This window comes from Ipomoea nil, unplaced genomic scaffold (genome assembly GCF_001879475.1).
Source record: "Ipomoea nil cultivar Tokyo-kokei standard unplaced genomic scaffold, Asagao_1.1 scaffold3314, whole genome shotgun sequence".
In the NCBI taxonomy this organism is placed as follows: domain Eukaryota; kingdom Viridiplantae; phylum Streptophyta; class Magnoliopsida; order Solanales; family Convolvulaceae; genus Ipomoea; species Ipomoea nil.
This window is the reverse complement of record NW_017619742.1, coordinates 5,055,747-5,081,883: the sequence shown is the minus strand read 5'-3', so window position 1 is coordinate 5,081,883 and position 26,137 is coordinate 5,055,747. Positions and strand designations below refer to the sequence as shown.

Sequence of the window (26,137 nt, the reverse complement as noted above, 5' to 3'; positions counted from 1 at the left end):
TAGAGACGAAGGGGACTTCGACATGGGAAGAGAAGATCAAACGAAAATCTTAGAATCAAACAAAGCCAAGGAAAAGGGATCACCAGTTCGACTGCACGCCACAACCAAGCCCCAAACAGGCATAATCACTCGAAGCCAAGGGTCCTTAGCCCCTTTCCCTCCCCTTGCCAATCAAGTACCATTTCGTTAAAGAATCCGTCCTATCACTCCAAACCTCGCTCTTGATCCCTCATTACAGACAAACACGTACAAGGTGGCAACCTTCCTTCCTGTATTACGACCTTGAGACATCGACCCTATCCGCCCCTCGACTTTGAAACCTAGCCCTTGCACTTCTTACACCCCTTTAAACCCAGACCAAGAAAACATAGATATATATATATATATATATGTATGTATATCTACCTCTAGAACTCGTGCTTAAGGATCAATGAACATTGTACGATGGGTCATCCTATGTATCCAAGTCCCTTTTATTGTGCACAAGGGCATGGGACTTGTCAGGACATGAATCTGTGCATTTTTGGGGTCTTTCCCGAAGGAATTGACTATTCCTAGTCACTTTCCCGCGGGTCCCCAACGGGTCCTTGACGGGACCTTGGCGGGTCCTTGGCAGGAGCTTGGCAGGCGGACGACCGCCCACCTCGTGCCCACTGGTACAATGTGCTGATTTCTTAACCCCTCATTTTATTGATTTGTGGCGCACTTGTGTTCCTCGATTGAGGAATGTGAGTCTTGGGTAAGGAACCATGGACCACCCAAACATAGTGTCCTACGTAAAAGACCTTGACGCACGAGACACCATCGAGAAATCACAATCAATTACATTGCACGAGTAATTGAAATCGGATCCTACGATACAACCGACTAGGGATGTTTGGCGTAAAGGATTGCGCAAACCAAGGAGGCGAGTTGGGAACTCGTACTAAGAACCCACGAAAACCTTAAAAATCAAAATGCTAAGGAGGGACCGGGACTCCTCCAAACCATGGACATCGTTCGAGCAAATTAGAGGACTCCTTACAAGTTGTATGGAATCAAGAACTACGTAGCCCATGGTGCTAAGCAAAAGGGTGAAGAACACATTCGCGCCAAGACTTCAAGGGTCATTAAGGACCCACAAGGAAATGAGGTGACTCGTAAAGTCGCCGAGTCATCCCACAACGAAATTTGGTAACCAACTGCGCTTTAAAAGAAAAAGGGCACGCAAGGACACCTTCATCATTAAAAATAACACAAACAGGGCACAACAATGCCGAACCTCGGGTAAGACATGAAGTCTTACTAAGAATTTCATCCACTAAAGAGGAGATGAAATTCAATAAGAAGAGAAATTCAACCCAAAGTCCATCAACTCCCAAGAGACTTTGGGAAGAATTTGGGAAGTGCGCCCTAAGAGATTGGCTTGGTTGACCCAACTCGGTCAAGACCTTGGGCGCATTAAAGAAGTAAGTGTTGAATCACCACGGGAAATTCCCTCAAGAAAGAAGAGAAGGATGAAACCTTAGCCTGGGAAGCAAGGTCTAACGAGGACCTTAAAGTCAAGCAAGCACCAACACCAAGGAAGGAGGATCATCAGCTCGTCGACGCATCGTGATCAAAGCATCTAACCAGATTATTCACTTGGGATCGAGAAACCTTAACCCATCCTAGCCGAATTCCTTTCCCTCCCTCGGAAAATCGGCCCCTTCCTTATTTCAAAACCCTTTCTACCCTTCAGACCCCATTCTCAATCCCATGTTTTAACGATTCCATACAAGTGGCAACCTCACAACCTAAGTTGCAACCTCGAAAACTCGATCCTAATTCCTGAATTCACCGTGTCCTCAAGTTTGAAACCCACTCTCTTAGCCCTGTAAACCTAATCGTTCCCAAAAACCCAACACACATAGGCGTGCAAGTATACAATTTCCCCGTGGAATACCTTCTCTATAGGACCGCGGTTCTTCTCTTGACTCGTTAACCCTGCAATGATTTCCAAGCTTCGGGGACGAAGCTTCTCGTAAGGGGGGGAGAGTGTAACACCCCGTGTTACGGCCTTCAATCCCGGATTAATTATTTAATTAATCCCGTTAATAATAATTAAATATGATTTAATTCGGTTAGGTTTTCCTTTAATTAATTAATAAGGCCCACCATGAACCGTGGGCCCTTGCCTAAATTAGAGCCTTAAGCCTATTAGGAATAAAGAAAGTAAACCTTTTACTATTCAGATTCTGATTAGGAATCCTAGACCTAGTTATCTATTAGGAATAAAGGAAGTAGGTCTTTTACTATTCAGATTATGATTAGGATTCTCTTTAATTAATTAATATGGTCCATTATGGACCATGGAACCCAATCCTTAGTCCCAAAAGGAATAGAATTAGCAAGCCTATAATATTAGTTCCTAATTAGGACTCCTGAATATATAAATAGGGGACTTAAGAGGCACCTAGAACCTCCCACAAGAATAACGCCCCACCACCCCAAAAGAGCTCCAAGAATCCCCTTAGGAGAAATCAAGAAAGCAAGGAAGCTTAAAGAAAGATCCTTCGTAGCCAAGGAATTAATTAAGGCAAAGAGGTAACCCATGTCTCAACAAAACCTATTTTCATAGTTATGATTCCCCTTAGGGTTTCCCCATATTATTGTGTATTAATGATTGGTGATGATTATTATTAATGATTGATATAATGATTCCATGAGGAACCTTGATAATCTTGATATTGGGAGATTCTTGATAATTATGGTGTTCTTGGTAATTATATGGAGTTCTTGATGATTATGTGTTGTTCTTGAAAATTATATGATGCTCTTGATGTTTATGTGTTATTCTTACCGAATCTTGCAATTAGAAGACGAACCGTATTCTTGTTGATATAAAAGTGATTAGAACCATAGGTTGTATCGTATGATATTATTCTTGGTTTATTGGGTGGGGAAATCGCATGTTTGGGTGTTGATTATATTTAGAAAAGCATGATAGGTTATGTGTCGTTCGTTTCTCATAATTGATCCGTTAATTGTCTACGTGTTGTCGTTAATTGCGTTGTAAAGTGTCTAAGCATGGTTTCGGGTTCCACAACGGTTCCCGGGGCGCAATTGATGAAAAAGAGTCAGTGAGGGGTAGGTGGGGGGGTAGGGGACCCGCCACCTACCCGGTGCCGAGAATCACCGCCTCGCAGCGGGTGGCCGGCGGGCGGGCAGCTGCCCGCCGGCGACCCGCTGCCCGGAACAGTAAAACCGGCGGGTGGCCCCCCCACCCACCGGCTACCCGCTGGAAATTTCCCCAACTTGGGATCCCGGCTTCCCCGTTTGATGTTCCCCGTTCCCCGTGGTGTCCCAACGGACTCCGTTTATCGTGCCTATGTCTAGTTTGATGTTTCGGGTACCGTTCGTAGGTTTATGAGTCTATTATATTGCATGCTAGTTGAATTGGTATCCCGTTGACCTAGGTGGAAGAAGTATGAACCCCTTAGGACCATTCTTAGTAAGTGATGGATCACGCATAGGTTTTGTTATACGTTTTCTCCCCCTTCCTAATGTGTAATGTGGGTTGCATGTGCTTGCTATGTGTTATGTGTGTGTTACCCCAATTCGGTTGCGATCGGATTGGTTATCCTGAGCTGCGGTTCAGAAGCTGGCTGCGGTCAGATTGATACACTTGGGCTGCGGTCCACCGTTTGGTTGCGATCAAACGTTTCTATACGAGCTGCGGTTCGTCCTTTTTCCTGGCTGCAGTCAGATGACATTCTCTTGGGCTGCGGTCCACTGTTTGGTTGCAATCAAACACTATGATGAGCTGCGGTTCATCGGTCGGTTGCGATCGACCCCTCCGTGTTGCGATACGGGGCAGGGTGCTGCGGGGCCGTGTCAGAGCTATATGCGCTGACCCTCATGTATGGGCATGCGATTGGTCTTGTGGCGCCAACAAAGTGTGTTATGTGTTGTGACCTGGACGAGTTGTGATTACGAGTGTCTTGGGGGATGTGACTATGGGATTTATATTGGGGATTGTTCATGTTGTGTTATGATCATTGTTTATGCTTTGCCTTATCTGTTGTGAACTGCATATGCTCGTTATAACTGTGCTTGTGTCTAGCCTTATCTGTCGAGTCATTCCCGGTTTTAAAGCTAGCGTTCGTAGGATATATCTTCATGCTCAAAATGGTTTTCGTATATCTATATATATCTCTATATGTATTGTATTTCAACGCGTTGGAGTGGGTTACCAGCATCTCTCGCTGAACAGATATATTTGGCTTTCAGGCACAGAAGATTAAGTCACTGGAGTGCGCTAGAACTTAGAAGTAGATAGTTTCCCTTTTGGCCTGCGTGCCACGTTTACGTATTTACGCTGGGAGGATATTAGTTAGTTAGCCTGTGCACTTGGGTTCTCTAGCCCAGGTGTGGCATAGCACCCCGAACGCTTGTATTTATATCTTGGGATTTAATAAGATTCTACCTTTATTATAAGTTTTAAATGTCTTGAAAATCGGGGGTGTTACACTTTATTATGAACCATGAAGGAAGCTTAAATAGCCTGCACATAACAGCAAAGCCTACTCCTATGCTATTAACCAGTAGATTAATACTAACAAACCAGACAAAGTCTAACCACAAAACTAAATATAATTAATGATATACACTACTCCTTTACAGAGATTTCCTTGTACTACATACTTTGGAGTGGTATATGCTCTCAAGTGGTGTACAAGCAAGTCTCGAGGGGGAATTTGTTGACATTGAAAATTTGATAAATATGATTATTTATCAATATTAATATATTTGAATATATTTGGATATATTTTGGATAATATTGATATTATCTAATTTGTTAATTAGATAATATCAAAAGAGTTTGGGCTTATCAAAACTCTTCTATCCGACCGCTATAAATAAGAGCTCTTATTTCTATGTACACATCCTAGGAAAAATTCATAGAAACATCAAGTTTATTCAGATATCACAATAAAAATGTGATCCTGAAAGTAAAAGGCCCTCCTCCAATCCAATCATGCATGTTGATCCAAACCTCCATTGAAGATCAAGCCATTTGAACCCGGAGGCCCTTCAATGAAGAACAAGCTATATACAAGCCCTTATTTGAAGATTAAGTCACTTGAAACCCGGAGGCCCTTCAATGGTGGAGTGTTCAAGGCATCCAATTGAAGAATCAGAGGACCATCCAGAGACTTGTACCCACACCACATTGATACTCAATGTAACCAGAATTTTGAATATTAAAATATTTTATTCAATTGATTCAATTTTCTTTGTTCACATCAATATATATAGATATTAATATAACAAAGAACATTGCATGTTTGTCTGTACAGATAACTAAAGAAAATGAAAATGGAAACCCAAATAAACAAGGTAAATGGACAAGCAGAAGAGTAATATGACGAAAAACCAGAGCTTACCTTCTGGAGTGAGAAGGTGATCTTGAATTTGGTCTATATTTAGATCTATCTTTGGAGTGAGATCTAGACCTACATTTGTGTCTATCCTCTATCTCTACAATAATCCCGTCGCCTGCAAAACCAGTAAAAAAAAATGAACTTGCAGATTGGGGGCGGAGGAGATGGCACCAGCGGTGTGTCGTCTGGTACAGAGGAACGCAGCATCGCAGGGAAGGCGGTGGAGGGAACGAAAATTCCTTAGATCGGCCGGGGTGGCGACGAAGGCGGCGTTGGTCGTCGCGGTTGCTGATCTAAACGACGAAGCTGCAGCAGATCGGGTGGTCGTTGGGCTGAAGACGGTGACAAGGATGGAGGCTGAAGCGGCGACAAGGGCTTTGTGAGCGAGGAGGTTGAAGAGAAAATTTGTAAAGAGAGAAAAATTGGCGCTAAGTAAAAATTTGTAAAGGGGGGAAGAATTGAAGGAATTATGGAATTATTTTTATTTTGTGAGGGAAATAACATAACATATTAACATATACTATATACTATATAATATATATTATGTACTAATATACTCGGTAATAAGGAAAATAACGAAATTTTATTTTAATTTTATAATAAACCTTCATTTTTTTCCAAATTAAATAAGTATATTCATAGTTTTATAGGAACCCGGTCCACCATAAACCGGGTATATAGGTATAGATAGGGGGTAAGAAAATATTAGCTTTATTACCCGATGCGCTAGACCCAAAATAGTACCAGGTATATAGGTACAAAACGCGAGGTAAGAAAATAGTAGCTTTATTACCCGGGGTGTACCAGGTATATATGTATAGAACGGGGTGTAAGAAAATAGTAGTTTTATTATCTGGGGTGCTAGGTCCAAAATAGTTCATAATTTCTATACTATAGATTCTGAATTTCTATACTATAGGTTCATAATTTCTATATTATAGATTCATAATTTCTATGCTATAGATTCATAATTTCTATACTGTAGATTCATAAAATCTTTATTGTAGATTTATAATTTCTAAATCGTAGATTCATAATATAAATACAGTAGATTCATAATTTTTATACAGTAGATTCATAATTTCTACACTGCAGATTCATAATATCTGGACTGTAGATTCATAATTTCTTTATTGTTGATTCATAATTTCTAAACTGTATAGTTATCAAATTATGAACATATAGTTGATTTGTGAATACAGAGAACAGTGTGCACCATGCATGGTGCACACGATTGCACAACATAATTTTCCCTATATTACCTGGGGGTTTTATTACCCAGACAGCTGGCAGCCCAATTACAAAGATCGCGGCCAAAGAAATGGGCTATAGCTAACTGTACGACATCAACTACTCTTTCATATCCATTCTCCATGTGTCTCATGCATGCCTGAAGGGTCGATTATCAACATTTAGCTAACCTTGTTAGTCATGCACTAGCCGGAAGGGTCGATTACCAGCCCATGATCATACCGGCCTTACCCCTTCACACCATATTGCACCATTTTGAACACCACAGCGCACCGCGTCGCACCCCCTTAGGACCAGGGGCGCGGTTGAAGTGCCCGGGAGCGCACCACCCTGCCCGCCCACGCCATGGACTGAGGTGGCCGACTGGACACGCCGTCGGGAAGTCTTCGGCCGGTCATGACGGTGGTCAAAGCTCTCAGCCCAAAATTATAGGTAAAATATAAGGTGTAATGCATTAATAAACAAGAGTTGGTGTAACTTGGTGGGTTTAGCCTTGTTTGTTATGTTAGAGGTGTAACACCCCGTGTTACGGCCCCTAAAACCAATTAATCATTTAATCATTTACCCAAAAGAAAGAATTAAATTCCAGTAATTAATTAGGAAAAGGCCCACCATAGTCCATGGGCCCTTATCCCTAAAACCAATCCCCTAGTCCTATAAGGAATAGAATTAGCAAGCCCATAGTATTTGGACCCTAATTGGGACTCTTAGGTGTATAAATAGGGGGCATAGGGGGGGCACCTAGAACCCACACCACAATAATCTCTCACCACACAAGAAGTTCCAAGAATTCCCCTAGGAGAAATCAAGAAAGGAGGAATCTTAAAGAAAGACCCTTCATAGCCAAGGAAATTAATTAAGGCTAAGAGGTAACCCATGTCTCAACAAAACCTATTTTCTTCGCTATAATCTCCTTCCTTGGCCTCCTTCTATATGCTTGTGTCTTGATGAATTCCTCTATGCTATTTGTGATATATTCTTGATGATTGATAAGATGATTTATGTGTATTCTTGATAATCTTGATGATCTTGATGTTGAAAAGAGGTTCTTGATATTGATGTGATGATTGTTGACGAATCTTGGTAATTCTTGATAAAATATGGTTTTGATAATTTGGGAGGGATTAGAGCCCTAGGATGAATTGGGAATTTGTGTTGTAATGTTCTTAATTTATATTTGGGTGGGAATTCACATGTTCAGGTGTTGTTTATATTTAGAAGTCGTGATAGGACGAGTTATATGTGATTCTTGCTTTTTGATCCGTTAATTAACTACGTGGTGTCGTTAATTGTGTTTAAAAGTGTCTAAGCATGGTTTCGGGTTCCACAAAGGATCCCGGGGCGAAATATTGATGAATGAGTCAGTGGGGGGTAGGTGGGGGTAGGGGTACCCGCTGCCCGAAGATCACCGCCGGGCAGCGGGCAGGCGCCAGGCAGGCGTCCGCCCTCCGGCAACCCGCTGCCGGGCAGTGATCTCCGGCGAGCAGCCGGCGGGTGATCCCTCACCCACCGGCTACCCGCTGGTTCGTGACCCCTCCAGGGTCCGCGGCTTCCCCGTTTGATGTCCCCCATTCCCCGTGGCGTCCCAACGGACCCCATTTGTCGTACCTAAGTCTAGTTTGATGTTTCGTGTACTGTTCGTAGGATAGGTGAATCTTAGGAGTTGCATGCTAGTTGAATTGGTAGCCCATTGACCTAGGTGGAAGTCGTATGAACCCCTTAGGACAATTCTTAGTATGTGAATGATCACAGGTAAGTTTAATTATATGCCTCCCCTCCCCAATGTGCTATTATGTGCTATAACGTGTTATGTGATGCATGATTCCTCAATTTGGTTGCGATCAAATTGGCTATACGGGCAGTTGGATGGGTTGAGAACCATACCAACTGTTAACCAGGCCGGTTGCGATCGGTCAGGTATATAAATATTATATAGGGTTGCGGTCCACTGTTTGGCTACTTATGAGCTGCAGTTCATTCTCCTGGCTGTGGTCAGTGATTCACTTCTAGGGCTGCGGTCCACATGGGCCTCGGTGCTATGACCCACCGGACCTGAACGCGCCAGGACGGTGTGTAGGGCCAATAAGCCGAGGAAGGCTGTAGTCCACCGATCCAAGTAATCGGGGCGGTGTGTAGGGCTACGGCTGGCTGCGACCCATCGAGTGATGGGACGACGGTGTGTAGGGCCATAGTCTCCGAGGATCTTCGCCCACCGACTGAGTATAGCTCCGCGATGTGTCGGGCTTGATCCGCTATGGTCCACCGGCGTACCCATCGGCGGTGTGTAGGGTCGTAAGTCCCCCTTGAAAAGGGGATCGCGATCCACCGACTGGGTGCGTCAGTGGTGTGTAGGATCGTGGTCCGACGCTGAGTTCGTCAGCGGTTCTCAAAGGGTTCGTTGCGATCAACTCCCCTCATACCGCGGTACTGAGGTAGGGTGCTGCCGGGCCGTGTTAATGCTATAAGCATTAACCCTCATGTTCGGGGCAGGCGATTGGTCCCGTGGCGCCATCAACGATTATTTGATATGAATGGTGATTGAATGATGATGTGATTTGGGAATTGGGAAAATGTTCTGTGACCTTAGATGCGTATTCCTTGTGACGTTATCTCTACTTAACTGTTTATTGTTTATTGATGAGCTTGTCCCTATTTGCTGAGTCTATTCCTAGTTTTAAAACTAGTGTCTCTTAAGTATATATCTTCCTGCTTCGAAATGATTTTTGTATATCTATATATATCTATCTATAAGGTATTTCAACGCGTTGGAGTGGGTTGCATGTGCTTGCTAGGAATAGTCCTAAGGAGTTCATACTCCTTTCACCTAGGCCAAAGGGGTACTGATTCAACTAACATGCAATACCTAAGACTCTTTTATCCTACGAATGGTACCCGAAACATCAAACTAGACTCAGGCACGATAAACGGAGTCCATTGGGATACCACGAGGGTCAGGGAAACATCAAATGGGGAAACCACCATCCCACATTGGGATTTTCCAACGGGTGGGCGGCAGGTGGAGGACCACCCGCAGGTTGCCCGCCGGCGGCGAGACTTCTGGGCAGCGGGTGCCCGGCAGGCAGTGGCCTGCCCGCCGGCTGCCCGCTGCCGGCGACGCCCAATAGGGGCAGCGGGTAGGTGGTGGGTTCCCCTACCCCCCACTGACTCTTTTTCAATACTTGGGTCCCGGGATCTTTTGTGGAACCTGAAACCATGTTTAGACACTTTTAAACATAAACGTCGACACCATGTAGTCAAATAACGGATCAAAACCAAGAATCACATTGAACACATCCTAACATGACTTCTAAACATAATCAACACCCGAACATGCGAATTCCCACCCAAATATACCAAGAATATCACAATACGAAATTCACGATTCAACCTAGGGCTCTAATCATATTTAAATCACAAAATCATACTTTATCTTTAAAATCAAGAACATCAAGATTTATCAAGAATCAACACACAATTATCAAGATCCTCTTATAATCATCAAGATTATCAAGATCAACACATAAGATCATCTCATCATTATCAAGATCATATCATAATCATCATAAAAGATTTATCAAGACACAAGCATAGAGAAGGAGCCAAAGAAGAAGATTATAGCAAGGAAAATAGGTTTTGTTGTGACATGGGTTACCTCTTAGCCTTAATTAGAATCCTTGGCTATAAAGGTTCTTTCTCTAAGATCTCCTCTTCTTGATTTCTCCTAGAGGATTTCTTGGGAATTCTTGTGCGGTGAAAGCTATTGTGGTGTGAGTTCTAGGTGCCTCCTATGTCCTTATATATATCTAAGAGTCCTAATTAGGGTCTGAATGATATGGATTTACTAATTCTATTTCTTATAGGACTAAGGGTTTGGTTTAGGGATAAGGGTACATGCCTTATGGTGGACTCTTCCAAGTTAATTACTGGAATTTAATTCTCTTTTTAGGGTAAGTAACTAAATAATTGGTTGATTTGGAGGCCGTAACACGGGGTGCTACAGTTGTTACACTGAATGTTTTTCAGGGACAGTTGAGTAGCTTCGGAGTGCGCTAGTTGGATTCGTGGACTTAGTTTAGATAGTTCTAGCCTTGATGAGATGGCCTACGTGCCTTGATTTGTACATAGATATCAATCGTGGATTATGCTTTGTTAGATAGTTTAGCCTGTGCATCTGAGTTCTCTAGCTCAGATGTGGCATAACACTGTAACACCCCAGATTTTCAAGACATTTAAAACTTAAAAAATAAAGGTGAAATTCCATTAAATCCCAAAACATAATACAAGAGTATGGGGTGCTATGCCACACCTGAGCTAGAGAACTCAGGTGCACAGGCTAACTAACTAATATCCTCAATAATGTAAAGGCATAAGCATGGCACGCAGGCCGAAAAGGGAAACTATCTACTTCTACGTTCCAAGTTCTAGCGCGCTCCAGTGACTTATTCTTCTGTGCCTGAAAGCCAAATATATCTGTTCAGCGAGAGATGCTGGTAACCCACTCCAACGCGTTGAAATACAATACATATAGAGATATATATATAGATATACGAAAACCATTTTGAGCATGAAGATATATCCTACGAACTCTAGCTTTTAAAACCGGGAATGACTCGACAGATAAGGCCAGACACGAGCAACAGTTATAACAACATATGCAGTTCACAACAGATAAGGCAGATAAGGCAAAGCATAAACAATAGTCACAACCCAACATAAACAATTCCCAACATAAATCCCATAGTCACATCCCCCAAGACACTCATGATCACCACTCATCCATATCACAACACATAGCACACTGTGTTGGCGCCACAGGACCGATCGCATGCCCATACATGAGGGTCAGCGCATATAGCTCTGACACGGCCCCGCAGCACCCTGCCCCGTATCGCAATACGGAGGGGTCGATCGCAACCGACCGATGAACCGCAGCTCATCATAGTGTTTGATCGCAACCAAACAGTGGACCGCAGCCCAGGAGAATGTCATCTGACCGCAGCCAGGAAAGAGGACGAACCGCAGCTCGTATAGAAACATTTGATCGCAACCAAACGGTGGACCGCAGCCCAAGAGTATCAATCTGACCGCAGCCAGCTTCTGAACCGCAGCTCAAGATAACCAATCCGATCGCAACCGAATTGGGGTAACACACACACATATCACATAGCAAGCACATGCAACCCATATTACATATTGGGAAGGGGGAGAAAGCGTATAACAAAACCTATGCGTGATCCTTCACATACTAAGAATAGTCCTAAGGGGTTCATACTCCTTCCACCTAGGTCAACGGGATACCAATTCAACTAGCATGCAATATAGTAGACTCGTAAACCTACGAACGGTACCCGAAATATCAAACTAGACATAGGCACGATAAACGGAGTCCGTTGGGACACCACGGGGAACGGGGGAACATCAAACGGGGAAGCCAAGATCCCCAATTGGGGTGCAAACCAGCGGGTAGCCGGTGGGTGAAGGATCACCCGCCGGCGGTAACAAAACCGGGCAGCTGCCCGCCCGCCAGCTGCCCGCTGCCGGCGTTGCCCAAGGAGGCCGCGGGTAGGTGGCGGGTCCCCTACCCCCCACTGACTCTTTTCATCAAGAAACGCCCCAGGAACCTTTGTGGAACCCGAAACCATGCTTGGACACTTTCAAACGCAATTGATAACACACGTAGACAATTAACGGATCAAAATCAGGAAACAATCGGCACATAACCTAACATGCTTTTCTAAACATAATAGACACCCAATCATGCGAATTCCCACCCAATATACCAAGAATAATTCCATACGATACAACCTAGAGTTCTAATCACTTTTATGCCAACAAGAATACGATTTGTCTTCTAATTACAAGATCGGTACAAATAACACATAAGTATCAAGAACGCCATACAATTATCAAGAACAACATATAATTATCAAGAACTCCACGTAATCGTTAAGAACACCATAATTATCAAGAATCTCCCGATATCAAGATCACCCATGGAATTATCCCATCAGTCATCAATAATAACATCACAAATCATCAATACACAATAATATGGGGAAATCCTACGGGGGAAATCATAGCTATGAAAATAGGTTTTGTTGAGACATGGGTTACCTCTTAGCCTTAATTAATTCCTTGGCTATGAAGGGTCTTTCTTTAAGCTTTCTTGCTTTCTTGATTTCTTCTAAGGGAATTCTTGGAGCTCTTTTGGGATGGTGAGTCGTTTATTGTGATGGGGGGTTCTAGGTGCCTCTTAAGTCCCCTATTTATATATTTAGGAGTCCTAATTAGGAACTAATATTATAGGCTTGCTAATTCTATTCCTTTTGGGACTAAGGATTGGGTTCCATGGTCCATAGTGGACCATATTAATTAATTAAAGAGAATCCTAATCATAATCTGAATAGTAAAAGACCTACTTCCTTTATTCCTAATGGATAACTAGGTCTAGGATTCCTAATCAGAATCTGAATAGTAAAAGGTTTACTTTCTTTATTCCTAATAGGCTTAAGGCTCTAATTTAGGCAAGGGCCCACGGTTCATGGTGGGCCTTATTAATTAATTAAAGGGAAACCTAACCGAATTAAATCATATTTAATTATTATTAACGGGATTAATTAAATAATTAATCTGGGATTGAAGGCCGTAACACGGGGTGTTACAAACACCCCGACTATTATGAATTTATGATTAGCTTATGCTGTGTTTGGGAAATAATAATAGATTAGCCTTTATTTTATAGGTTTTAAATATCTTTAAATTTAGGCGGGCTACCTAAAGTCCCTTGGCAACGGCACATCCATTATACTTGGGGAAAACGAAGCTGCCATCCGCACCTCGGATTCCGGCGATTGCTCCCAAGCTTCTACCTTCTTTGCTAACTCTTCAATTTTCCTCTGCTGTCTCTCGACTAAGGCCGACTCATTAGGGTGCTGATGTGGGGCCAGCTCATTAAAGTGTCGGCGTGGGCCCGACTCACCCATATGCCGGCGCGGGGCTGGCTCATCGACATGTCAGCGCGGGACCGGCTCATCCTCGTGTCGGTGCGGGGCCAGCCCATCCAAGTGCCGGCGCGGGGCCGACTCGTCAACATGCCGCTCATCCAAGTGTCGGTGCCGGGCCGGCTCTTCAGATTCGCCCATCTTCTCCGTGGGTGATCTCTCTGCTCCTCTGCTTTCGCGTCGGCGATGGCCTCTAGTGGAGGACCCCATGGCCCGCGATCCCAATCTTTGCCATGCGGACGACCTTTGTCCCAACTATTCGAGCGCAAACTAGGAGGGTCCTGGTCGTCATCTGGTCGGTCCACTTCTTTGGGCGCCCTCCTCTAGGGCCCCTGTCCTAGTGTGGCATCCTGCATCCCTCGCCGCACGGGTTGTGTCCTGTTGTTGCCGGGTTTCTACCCTTCGTGGGGATTCCACTTCTATTTCCTGGGGCCGCGGCGGGGGCGCTTGGCCTTGCAATCCTACCACTGCCTGGGTTAGTGTTGTCGCCGCTTGCTGGATGGCCTCGGCGGTCGTTTGGAGGTTCATGATTTGGTTTGTTCCTCATTGTTGATTTGTTCTCGAAGGTCCCCGGCCCTCCCGTTATTGAGTTGTTCTCGGAGGTCCCCTCCACGATTGTTGGCGAGTTGGTCTCGAAGATCACCTAAGGCGTTGCCATTGTTCAAGTAGCGGGAACCATGGGAGCTGCAGGACACCATTCTTTCAAGCTTGTCGTTGAAAGAGAGAGTTGTGTGTATTCGCCTGCTTGAGTATTGATCTCAGGCTCTCAATGAAAGCACCAATGACGGTGAATATGTTACCAGAAATATAATATAAGAATAACGAATTGTATTGCTTTAGTATTTCAGTACAGAATATTCAATGTATCCCCCCTAGCTGAGGAGAGGTTCTACTTATATCAAGTCCCTAACGGTAATAACATCATGAGACGTAATGAGGAGCTGAGCCTTTATTTCTCTTTCTTCAATGGGCGCAGTAAATGACCCGTAGTAATGTTTTCACCGGTTGGCATTCTGTCCGTTGGAGTTCTGCCCGTTCGATTTCCACGTGGTGCTGGGTCAGGTGCCTGTTAACAACCCGGGTCGGGTGCTAGGCCCATTACTTTGTCACACATAAATACTCTCAGTGGCAGAGCCACAATGGTGGCAGTGGGGTAGCTGCCCCCCCCCCCCCCTCCCTTCATGCCTTACCCCTTTAATGTTATGTACATATACAAATTACTAAAGAGTTCAATAGCTCATTTGGTTGAACCTTGAATCCCACTAAGAACACTTTTTGTTAGCTCTTCCCACAATCTCACCCTTCAATAAATTAAATGTATATTTTTAATTCTACTTTTTGTGTGTGTATATTTTAGCTTCTATTCTTTATTTTAGCTCTTCTCACCATTCAATAAATTAAATACTTTTTTAAGTCTACTTTTTTGTGAATCATTTTGTTAATGTAGTCAACAAATTTATATTATACTTCATCGTATTCAAATTAATTTAGAAAAATTTTAAAGTTGATCTAATTAAAAGAAAATTAAAATTAAAGTATTTATAAATGTTGGTCCCAAAAGAGGTAAGGTGAAAGTCTGGGGGGGGGGGGGGGTGAATAGACTTTCAAACTTTTTCACACAACACAACAATTGCTAAGGCACAGAGAAACCAAAACTCTTAACTAGATTGTTAGAGTTTGGTACGCAGCGGAAATAAATAAAGACAAGTGTGTGTGAGATTGTGTCAAGTATATCTCGTGAGAAGCAAGTAAAGAGTAGTAAGTAAAGAAAGCAGTAAAGAACACAAGACAATTATAGTGGTTCGGAGGTGGTGTAATCCTCCTACTCCACTTGCTCTTATCTCCAAGAGCAATTCATTATATCCACCACTTCTTGGTTCCAAGATACAATGAATTCCATGATCTAGTGCTTTGATCACCAAGCCCGCACTAATCACGCGCAGTGACACCACACTGCTGCTTCGGGTTTCACGTCGCCGCGCTACTTTCCCAGGATTTCACGACTCTGCGTTACTTTCCCCCAGTCTTCTACACTCCGGTAGAAATGCTCTTCCGTGATCTAGTGTTTTGATCACAAAGCCCGCACTAATCACGCCCAGTGCCTCCAACACTGCTGCTTCGGATCTCAGCTCCGTGTGACAATCCAGGATTTCACAGCTCCGTGCTACTTTCCTCCCTTCCTACACTCCCGTAGGAATATTACTTGTTCAAAGACAAGTTTTCTTCTTGCTTCCAACTTCTGAGACTCTGTAGATGATCTTCAATATGATGCAGGTCTTGACGTTGATGAAGATTAAACACTCTTGAATGATTTCTCGTGAAAGCTCTGTATTTCTGACTGTTTTTCTCTCTTTGAATGTATCAAGTATAGCACTTGATATTTATGCTCTGTTTAGCTCTGCTTTTAAAACTCTCTGAATATTTCTTTTGAAGCTCTTTGAGTTCTTTTTCTTTTCTCACTTGAAGATTTCTTTTTTGTATGCTCTGTACCAATTGAAACTCTTGCTCTTTCTAAGCTTTTTGTTCGTGAGTTCGTGTTCTTGCTCTGTTTTGCTCTGTCTTGCACTCTCTTCAAGTCTTCATATCTTCATCCTTATATAGCTGGTAATGAGAATCTGCCTGTTGGAAAGAGACGATCTCATTTTTGAGTTCTTGTATCTTTTTGTCACAGATCTTATCTTATCTTCTGGCAAAGTGTCAGAAAAGATAATCTAGCAGTTTGTAGAGCTTCAACTTCATGTAAATGAGTTCCCAAACTTCATCTGATATTCCTCTGGTGTTCTCACGTTTCTTGGAAATATCTGGGTCTCAGTCAAATTCATAGATGCTTGACAATGTTGCAAAACACGCTAGGCGCCCCCTAGGCGCCAAGGGGGCGCCTAGCGCCTAGGGAGCCTAGGCGCCGATTTTTTAGTTTTTATTTTTATTTTATTTTTATTTTATTTTTTATTTTTTTAATTAAAAATTAAAATTTTTTAAAATTTAGTAATAAAACATAAGGTTTCCATAGTTATTTCTTAGAAACTATTTACGAAAGTGGTTGTAAAAGTGTTCAAAATATTGTTTAAACCATCTAAATACATAAAGAAACTAAAATTAAGAGCTAAAGAAGCATTTTTTTGAGAAATTAGTGATTTGAAAAAAAATTGTCCAAATCGGACAACCGAGTCAAAAGTTATGCCTTCCGAAAGTTTTCCGACATTTTCAAAAAAAAAAAAAAAAAATTAAAAGCACCGGTTCAGGCGCCGGTTCAGCCGGCTAGGCGGCCGGCCGCGGAGATGGCCGATTTCGGCCTTCTTCGCAGCGGCGCAATGGCGCCTAGGCGCGATTTTTGCAACATTGATGCTTGATCTTCAAGTCAAATTCATGCAAACTTCCAATCTTAATTTTCTTCCTCGAAAATTCTTCTGGGAATTCTTTTTGAGTAGCAGCGACTTAAACTCATATCATTCATCTTCTTCTTCAATTTGTCATTTTCACCAGACAAATCCTTGATTTTAGGCTTTATATCTTCTTCTTCTATTTTCATGCATCTTCCTCTGTTTTTCTCTTTTGCAAGATAAATAATTTCCCGATCATGGTCTGAGACTCTACTAGACCTATACAAATAAAATTTGGGTTCTACAAATACATATTTGGCATATCAAAACCATTACACTTTATTCCTAACAATAAATATAATAATGTCTTTTCTATTCAAACTATTTTATCTAATCGATTATATTTTATATTTTGCCATAAATATTTTTATAACATTTCAAATTAAAATTTCACCCTACCCAAGTACGGAGTATATAGTTTTGGCTCCGCAGTTAACTATCATATAGTCTATCATAAATATTGTATTATAATTTATAATGTATTATTTGAAACATATTATAGGTGTTTAATATTTTGTTATGACAATTCTAAAGTCATTTTAAGTATGCCTCCACTCACATAATTTTCTGGACAATCATTGAATACTCTTGCTTAAAATTTTTAGCACATTATAACATAAAACTACATTGAGCTATACATTTATATGTACGTAGCAATACACGAACTGTTAAAATACAAATCAAATATTAATAAATTAATAAATTTAAGTGTAATTAAAATTGTGAGATTAGTCCTACAACCAATTGGAACAGCTGGCCTAATAGTGAATGAGCAGGTATAAGCTAGATGGATAAGCTGATTGAATTTTTGTACAATCATATGCAAACTAAACAAACGATACAAACAAACGACTCTCCTTCCTTTGTTGTTTTCACATGAATGGACACTTCCCTGGTCTTCATATGACTTTTTCTTTTTTCTTTCATTTTTTTTTTTTTTTTGAAAACAAACAAACAAAAAAAAAAACGAAATTTTGCAATACAAAAAAAAGTTAACAAGAAATCATAAAAACGAAATTTTACAATATAATAAGTCATATAAGTTTAACCTATCATATAAGTCATAGGAAAAAGGAAAAGCAAAAAGTTAACTAGAAATCAAAGAATGTTATATGTTTAACCTATCTACATTCTATCATATGTACAAAAACCGAAGAAAAAAAAAAAACTAAGATAATCCATGAAACGGAATTATTAGATCTACCTCTTGACCTACAAAGCTATTTGAATACTCTATTTGGTAAAATAGTTAGCATATCAGTTAATTTTAGACTTTTTAGCTTATTTGATCATTATTAGCTGTTTGACTTGATTAAACAATCAATATAAGTATTTCATTAATTATTTTTTTGTAACAATTTATTGCTCCAAAATGTTAAAATTCAAAAGGTACTCAAAATAGTTTTTTCGATCAATTTTTTCAAAAAATCATTTTGTATGTAATCAACTATCAGCTAACAGCTAATTTACCAAACACTTTTCTACAAAAATAAACTAATGCTATCAGCTAGTCAAACCCACTAACACAATCAGCTAACAACTATTTACCAAACAACCCCGACATCAAAAGTGTTAATTACCAAATTGACGAAACTTGTTTATTTGTATGAGTTCTTTAGTACGTCTAATAAACACTTAGCTTGTTTGAATGAATTTCACATTTAATTTCACTATTATAATGATATTTAAAAAAAATAAATTATGTCTTAACATTTAATTGAGACTGACTTGGTTAATTTTATAAAATCAAAAATAAAATGAATAAAATTAAGGAAAAAATTGTAATTTATGACTAACAAATATGTCAATTATCAATGTCACTTCTGAATTATTAGTGGTGTAAATGTTGCCCCTTAATTTCCAAAACGTGACATATGTTGCCCCTCTTGAATTATTTGTGCTGTAAATGTGGTTACCCGTTATTTTTCCTATTCGAAGATCACATTTCTTTCCTCCATTTTTCTTTTTTATTTTGTTCTCCTTCCGCCGACAATAATGTTTCTCCTTATTCCTATTAGGGTAGTGACAATATATGCCACATTTTAAAAATTGAGGGACAACATTTACACCACTAATAATTATGGTGACATTGATAATTGGCATATTTGTGGATCCATAAATTATAATTTTTCTTAAAATTACTAAGTTAGAACCTAAAAATATTTTTTTTTCTTATAAAACAAATTATACCACGGATTAGGATCTATCTTGTATTGTGGTCTAAATGAATATTCAAATTATGTATAAGCAATTAACATGTTATGTGATTGTAGTACCAGTAAATAAATTGAATGCACATGATAATAAGTTTTTTTTTTTTGAAAAAGCACATGATAATAAGTTAATTACAATATTTATCAACATAATTTATTAACCGGATCACATAATACGTTAACACTGTATATTGACATATAATTTTTAAATGGAAAATGTACAAATAGATCATTGAACTATTTGTGGGATATCAATTATGCTACCGAACTCGAATAAGCTCCAAATTCATCAATAAACCTGGAAAAAAAGTGTAATTAGCATTTTTAACAGGTTACAACAGGTTTGGGTTGTCATGTATATATTTTATTTTATATTTTATTATTTTTATTATCCTACCAAGAATTTGACCATCTTCCATGTCATGTTTTCATGATTTTATTTCCTGACGTGTCGGGTACTGTATTTAAAAATAATTTTTTTAATTTATTTTAATAATTTCAAATAAAATAATTATTTTCAAAAAATAAAATAAAATAAAATAATTATTTTCAAATTAAAAAAAAATAAATAAATAACCTTGTCGGAGACAAAGGGGACTCCTTCGTCTCCATGGCCGACCCTTCATCTTCGTGGCTAGCCGGAAACGAAGGGGTCCCCTTTTGTCAACATGGCCAGCCGGAGACGAAGGGGATCCTTCGTCTCGATGGCTGGCTGGGCGGAGATGAAGCGCTAGGGACCGCTTCATCTCCGGCCAGCCATGGAGGTTGTTTTTTTTTAATAATTATTTTATTTGAAATTATTAAAATAAAATTTAAAAAAATATTTTTTTTGAAACAAAAAAAATTACTGTATTATTTTTAAATATAGTAGTCGACACGTCATGAAATAAAATTAGGAAAACATGACATGGACGATGGTCAAATGCTTAATAGGATAATAAAAATAATAAAATATAAAATAAAATATACATATAACAATCCAAACTTGTTGTTAAGCTACTAATAATGCTAAGTGTACCTTTTTTCTAAATTAATGAATAAATTTAGAACTTAATTGAGTTCGGTGACTTAATTACTATCCCCACATAATTCAATGACCAATTTATATCTTTTCCCTTTTTAAATTAGTGCCACAAAGCAACATAAACCCTCTTTATAACAAATGGAAATGGTTTTCAAACAAAAAAATACAATTGGAAATGTAACGATAAACCCAACCCGCGTTCAGGTTTCCTCGTTCATTTCAAAACTCTAGAGTCAAGACAGTAATTCTTCATCTTCTTCTCTGTAAATTTCACCATTTCAACTCACCTGCAAGCTGTAAATCCCGTTAATTTCTATAATAAACTATATGTACATGCTATACACGTTATCTTACGTGTGTATTTATATATTCAAATCTTCAACTAGAGGGCGACGCACATCCATATAATATAGTACGGAGTATATACATATACATATACATATATATGTTGATTTAGAGAGCAGGGGGTGGGGGATATGGCGATCCTTTATGCGTTGGTTGGCCGGGGATCAGTGGTGTTAGCAGAGCACAGCGCGGCGTCGACGAACGCCAGTGCGATTGCGAAGCAGATACTGGACAAGATCCCCGGGAACGACGACACAAACGTGTCTTACTCTCAGGATCGCTACATTTTCCATGTCAAACGCACCGATGGACTCACCGTCCTCTGTATGGCCGACGACGTCGCCGGAAGTAAGTTGAACCGTAAATTTAAGTAAAATAAAAAGTTGCTTGAATTCTAAGCTTTTGATCGTGTAGATTTAAAATTTCTTTTTACTTAAACCTTGACTGGAACTCTAAAGGGAAAAGCCACTCGTGGATTTGATTTTGCGTTTTACTGCAATTTTGTGTTAGCACTAGGCTTAAAAATGGAAAATTGTAAAATTGCCTCTAACTTTTAAAATTTTAATTTCTTTTAGTGAATTTGACTGGAGTTCCGAAGGAAAGACAGATTTTTTTGATTTGACTTTGAGTTTCGTTGCAATTTTTCATTTGAATTGCTTTGAGGGCCTAGATTATTTTGTGTAAATTATGCCTTAATTAGTAATACTGAAATTGAGAACTACATTAGCTCAAAACGAAAAAGAATTGCTATTGAGTAACTATTGAGTTTGAATTGCTATTTTCATTTGTATGAATGAATCAAAATAAAGCCAAAGCACAAGTCTGTTGATCCTTTTGTTTGATAAATTTGAAAATGGTCCTAGCTATTAGCCTATTATTCAATTGTTCTTTGGTTAACTAGGGAGAATAATATGCAGTACTATTAAGAGTTCCACATTGAAAATATAAGAGAGAACATATACGTTTATAAGGCTATGGGTTAGACTAGCTAATTAATTTGATTTAACTTTTTTTTAGTGTGGTTTGACCCATGTGCATTATATCCTAAAGTGACCATGGTATTAGACCTTGTTACCTACGGAGGATACACATATGAAATAAGGATGTGAAATCTTAGCTTAAGTGGCTTCAAGATGATGTTCTGAAAATTCACCTTTTTGGCTATTCTTAGTACTATTTTGACTGCTGTATCACTGCTTTTAAGTTTCTGCATATTTGGATTTGCAAACATCTACTAGTTGTCCTACTTTCAAGGCATGTGCTTGTCATCTTTTGTATATATAGTTCATGGTGGCTCACTGCTTTGCAGGGAGAATTCCCTTTGCTTTCCTTGAGGACATTCATCAAAGATTTGTTAAAACCTATGGAAGAGCAGTTCTCACTGCACAAGCTTATGCCATGAATAATGAATTCTCAAGAGTCCTCAGCCAACAAATTGAATACTACTCAAAGGATCCAAATGCAGACAGAATAAACAGGATTAAAGGTGAAATTAGTCAGGTAAACCCTGTATATCTGAAATACCTACATGATACAATGCTGCATTAAAAAGTGTCCTTTCTTATTTAGTAACTCTAGGCTTTTAAAAACAAAAAATAATTTGGCAACTCTTGCTTTATTCTACACATTCATGTGTCTGAGCTACCTCCATTCTGAATGTATATAATGCTTGAATGCAATCCAGTTTTATGTGCGCCATTATTTTTGTAAATAAGTCACTTGGTTCTAAAGTTCAGTTTGTCTGACATACACTGTATTATTTTTCATGTTCTCCTAGACATTCTTTTCTTTATTTATGGGACATTATCATAGAAGTTTGAAGATGTCTATGTACTGTGACAGGTGCGCGATGTCATGATTGAGAACATTGATAAAGTTTTAGAGAGAGGGGATCGTTTGGAGTTGCTGGTTGATAAAACTGAAAATATGCAAGGAAATACCTTTCGCTTCAGGAAGCAGGCTCGGCAGTTTAGAAGCACTGTATGGTGGAGAAACGTGAAGCTTATGTATGTCACTTTTAAACTAACAATTACTTCTTCTTCTTTTTTATTTTTTTATTTTTTTTATTTTTTTATTTTTTTGTTTTCTATGCATAAAGATGGATTCTTTGAATTTCCTACATTTTCATCTAAGCTCTTGGACTTAGCTTCTGGCACTTCTACTCTTACCGCTTTGTTCGAATGCAATCCATTTTTCCAATAGCATTGTAATGGGAAATGATAATGTTAGGTTAATCAGGTTGGTCTGCACATGATTTTCTTTAAATGCCTTATCTGCCCTGCTCTTTGGCTGCATGTTTTGTTGTGAACCATGGTTATCTTCTGATCCTATTAGGAAATGGTCTTTGAATAAAGTTATTATGTTGTGAACTTCTTCTAGTCAATTGGATGTTGTATTTGATTTCTCTGTTTATGGCCTTGATATTCTTATTCGCACCTTGGTGGCATAGTCACTTGCTTGTCTGGCTGACAAATTTTTGGTAAACATGTCGCATCATACTGATGCAAATTGTCGTATTTTCTGTCAGTGGTTTCATTTTTGTTCTCTATCTTTTACATATGGGTGTTCTCTTTAGCTGTATATGTATTCCAGTACTAAACCCTCGTGCTGCAGAAGTCAGTTATTCAGAATATGGGCATTTATCACATTATAGTTCAATCTAGTCATTTGTTTGATTTAAGGTTTGCCATTCGTATACTAACCACCTCAGATCCTTGCAAGCGTAATCTACCTCAAAGAACATTAAACCGTGTGAATTTTTTTGCAGAGTTGCAGTGATAGTCGTCCTGTTGGTGATAGGTTATGCGGTTTTGGCCTTCATTTGTCATGGTATTACTCTTCCATCATGCCGGAAGTGAGAATCTCGTGGTTCAGAGTATGGTCTTAAGTTGTCATCTCGACATGTGATTCTTTGCACCGTTTCCTCAGGTAAAGTGCAGATTTGTTTCTTCTTCTTCTTCTTCTTCTTCTTCTTCTTCTTCTTCTTCTTCTTCTTTGAGGGCAGCATGGCAGAGCCAATTCTACAAACCTCCATGCTTGTATGTTTTTAAAGTTTTATGAAAAAAAAAATGAAAAATACTGCCACATGACTGTGATTTGATCAGATTATATGTTGTTAAAACCCTATATATGAGGTGTAAGTTGCTTGTGATCATTCCAGTTTTCCAGTATTGTCAGGCTCTGTTGAGGAACATAGTAACTCTGACTCCAGTAAGAGTTTATGATGTAAATGCTTAGTTATATATATGGATTTTATCTTTATTGCTTTCATTATTTGGTTAACAGTAAATAGTGTGTTTGGTTCATGGGTTTACAAACTAAGATTGAGAATTAAAATCATAGTTAGGGTGTGTTTGGTTCATGGGTTTACATACTAGGAATATGAATCAAAATCATAGTTAGTGTTTGGTTGACTACTTTTTAAAACACATTTATGGGGTTTGATTACCCCTTCAAAAACCTCATTCCCTAATTAAAAATGTATCATTTCATCTTATTAGTAATATATGATTTTTAAGTTTGGATTAGTGATTAAGGGTGTGTTTGGCTCGCACATGGGAATCGGAATCATAATGAGAATCAAATATTTGGTAATGTTAATGTGTTTTGGTGAAAGTATTTTGCATGTTTGGTAGTAGGTGGAACTGGATGATTACCAATATTGTTGTTTGGTTATGTATGATCCTGTAATGAGAATAAAGGTTTTAAAAATACAAGAACAAAAAATCAAGGCAATTTATTCTAATATAAAGACATCCAAAGCACCAATATGAACAAATAAAAAATAAAAACAAAAAATCTAAAAACAATAATTCAAACATAAACATCAAATTACCAATTAGGAGGGAGAATAATGGGATGAAATCTTTCTTTTTTTTTTTTTATTAGGGAATGGGTTTTCTAATTAAGGGGTAATCAAATCTCATAATAGTGTTTTAAAACTTGTCAACTAAACAATAACAATGATTTTGATTCCGTTCCTGATAGCTATACCTATGAACCAAACACACCCTTAGATTTGTGTTTTGTTTTTGTTCATATTAATGTTTTGGATGTCATTATATTATGATCAATTGCTTTGATTTTTTGTTTTTGTATTTTTAAAACCTGTATTCCAATTATAGGGTCATATATAACCAAACATCAATATTGATAATCAGTACAATTCCATCATACTACCAACCATGCAAAATACTTTCACCAAAATTCATACCATTACCAAGCATTTGATTCTCATTCCGATTCCGATTCCCATGTGCGAACCAAATACACCCTTGGTAACCTCTTTTATTAAAATCTCATTCCCTAATTAAAAATGGATATCATTCCAAGTAATCTTTTTAAAGTTTGGATTAGTGCTTTTAAATTTTTGTTTTAATTTTTTTTTTTTTTGTTTATATTGGTGTTTTGGATGTCATTATATTCGGATCAATTATCTTAATTTTTTTATTTTTGTATTTTTAAAGCCATTATTTTAATTATAGAGTCATACATAACCAAACATCAATATTAGTAATACATAACCAAACATCAATATTAGTACTCATTTTAATGTCACCTTACTACCAAATATGTAAAATAGTTTCACCAAAATCTATTATCATTACTAGGGGTGTAAATGAATCGAATCGAGTCAAATATCCCACTATTCGATTCAAATTCGACTATATATTCGAATATTCGTATTCGTTTAAAATTCAAATCTCAAATTTGATTCGTATTCGATTCGACCAGTTTATTCGAATATATTCTATTCGAGGTTCGAATATTCGAATTCAAAATGCCTAACTTAATTTTGTACAAAATTCTCCAGTAAATTAAGATAAAATGTAATAAAAATTTATATTTAAATAGCATAAAATAATCGAATATATTCTAATACTATTCAAATCGAATACACTCTAATTCATATTCGTATTCAAAAAATATTCGAATCAAAAAAAGTATTCGAATTCAGATTCGTATTCGAAATATTCGAATTCGAATCAACTTATTCGAATTCAATTTTTTTTTATTTGATTTGTTTACACCCTTAATCATTATTAAGTATTTGATTACTATTCCGATTTCAAATTTATTTTACGAACCAAACACACCCTAAGTCCATCTAGAACTAAATGCTCAGGAAATATTATTAATTCACATCCAAATATCTAATAGTCAAATATGTTACTGTTGAATGCTTGATTGCATGATTAGGTAGATACCAAATGTGCAGCTAATTGCTAGACTATATTTTTAGTTGAGATGAATTCTATACTTTTTTTTTTGTTGTTGTTTTTTGTTTTTTGTTTTTTTTTGTTTTTTTTTGTCTTTGTTTTTTGTTTTTTGTTTTTTTTTTTTTGTTTTTTGTTTTGATATTGTATCTTTCTTATTTATTATTAAGAAAGGATGTATAATTTTATTGACAAACATTGAACTCATGACTTTCAGATATTCCGTACAAAAATTATTTTCTATCCACTCGTTAGTCGTTACGTTCATCCTTTTTGGGGCATCTATGAGTAGTTATTGATAG

General features: G+C 38.6%; 1 protein-coding gene and 1 long non-coding RNA gene across 3 annotated transcripts; one reads left to right on the top strand and one right to left on the bottom strand.

Moving 5' to 3' along the window:
• Positions 1-2,598: 2,598 nt before the first annotated feature.
• LOC109169340 lies at positions 2,599-25,308 on the bottom strand. The gene is made up of 3 exons (XR_002052217.1): positions 25,227-25,308; positions 18,497-18,498; positions 2,599-2,610 (listed from the first exon to the last, which is right to left on the bottom strand). It is a non-coding gene; the product is annotated as an uncharacterized LOC109169340 (long non-coding RNA).
• LOC109169339 (vesicle-associated membrane protein 711-like) lies at positions 20,491-23,889 on the top strand. Of its 2 annotated transcripts, XR_002052216.1 has the most exons (5): positions 20,491-20,967; positions 21,929-22,119; positions 22,462-22,625; positions 23,387-23,566; positions 23,601-23,889. XR_002052216.1 is itself a non-coding variant. In XM_019318223.1 (4 exons), exons 1-4 carry the CDS (start codon positions 20,751-20,753, stop codon positions 23,475-23,477), a joined length of 663 nt encoding a protein of 220 aa, XP_019173768.1. In that variant the 5' UTR covers positions 20,491-20,750; the 3' UTR covers positions 23,478-23,889. The 2 variants fall into 2 exon arrangements, 1 of the variants encoding a protein (XP_019173768.1); XM_019318223.1 differs by having other exon boundaries at positions 23,387-23,889.
• Positions 25,309-26,137: the final 829 nt, after the last annotated feature.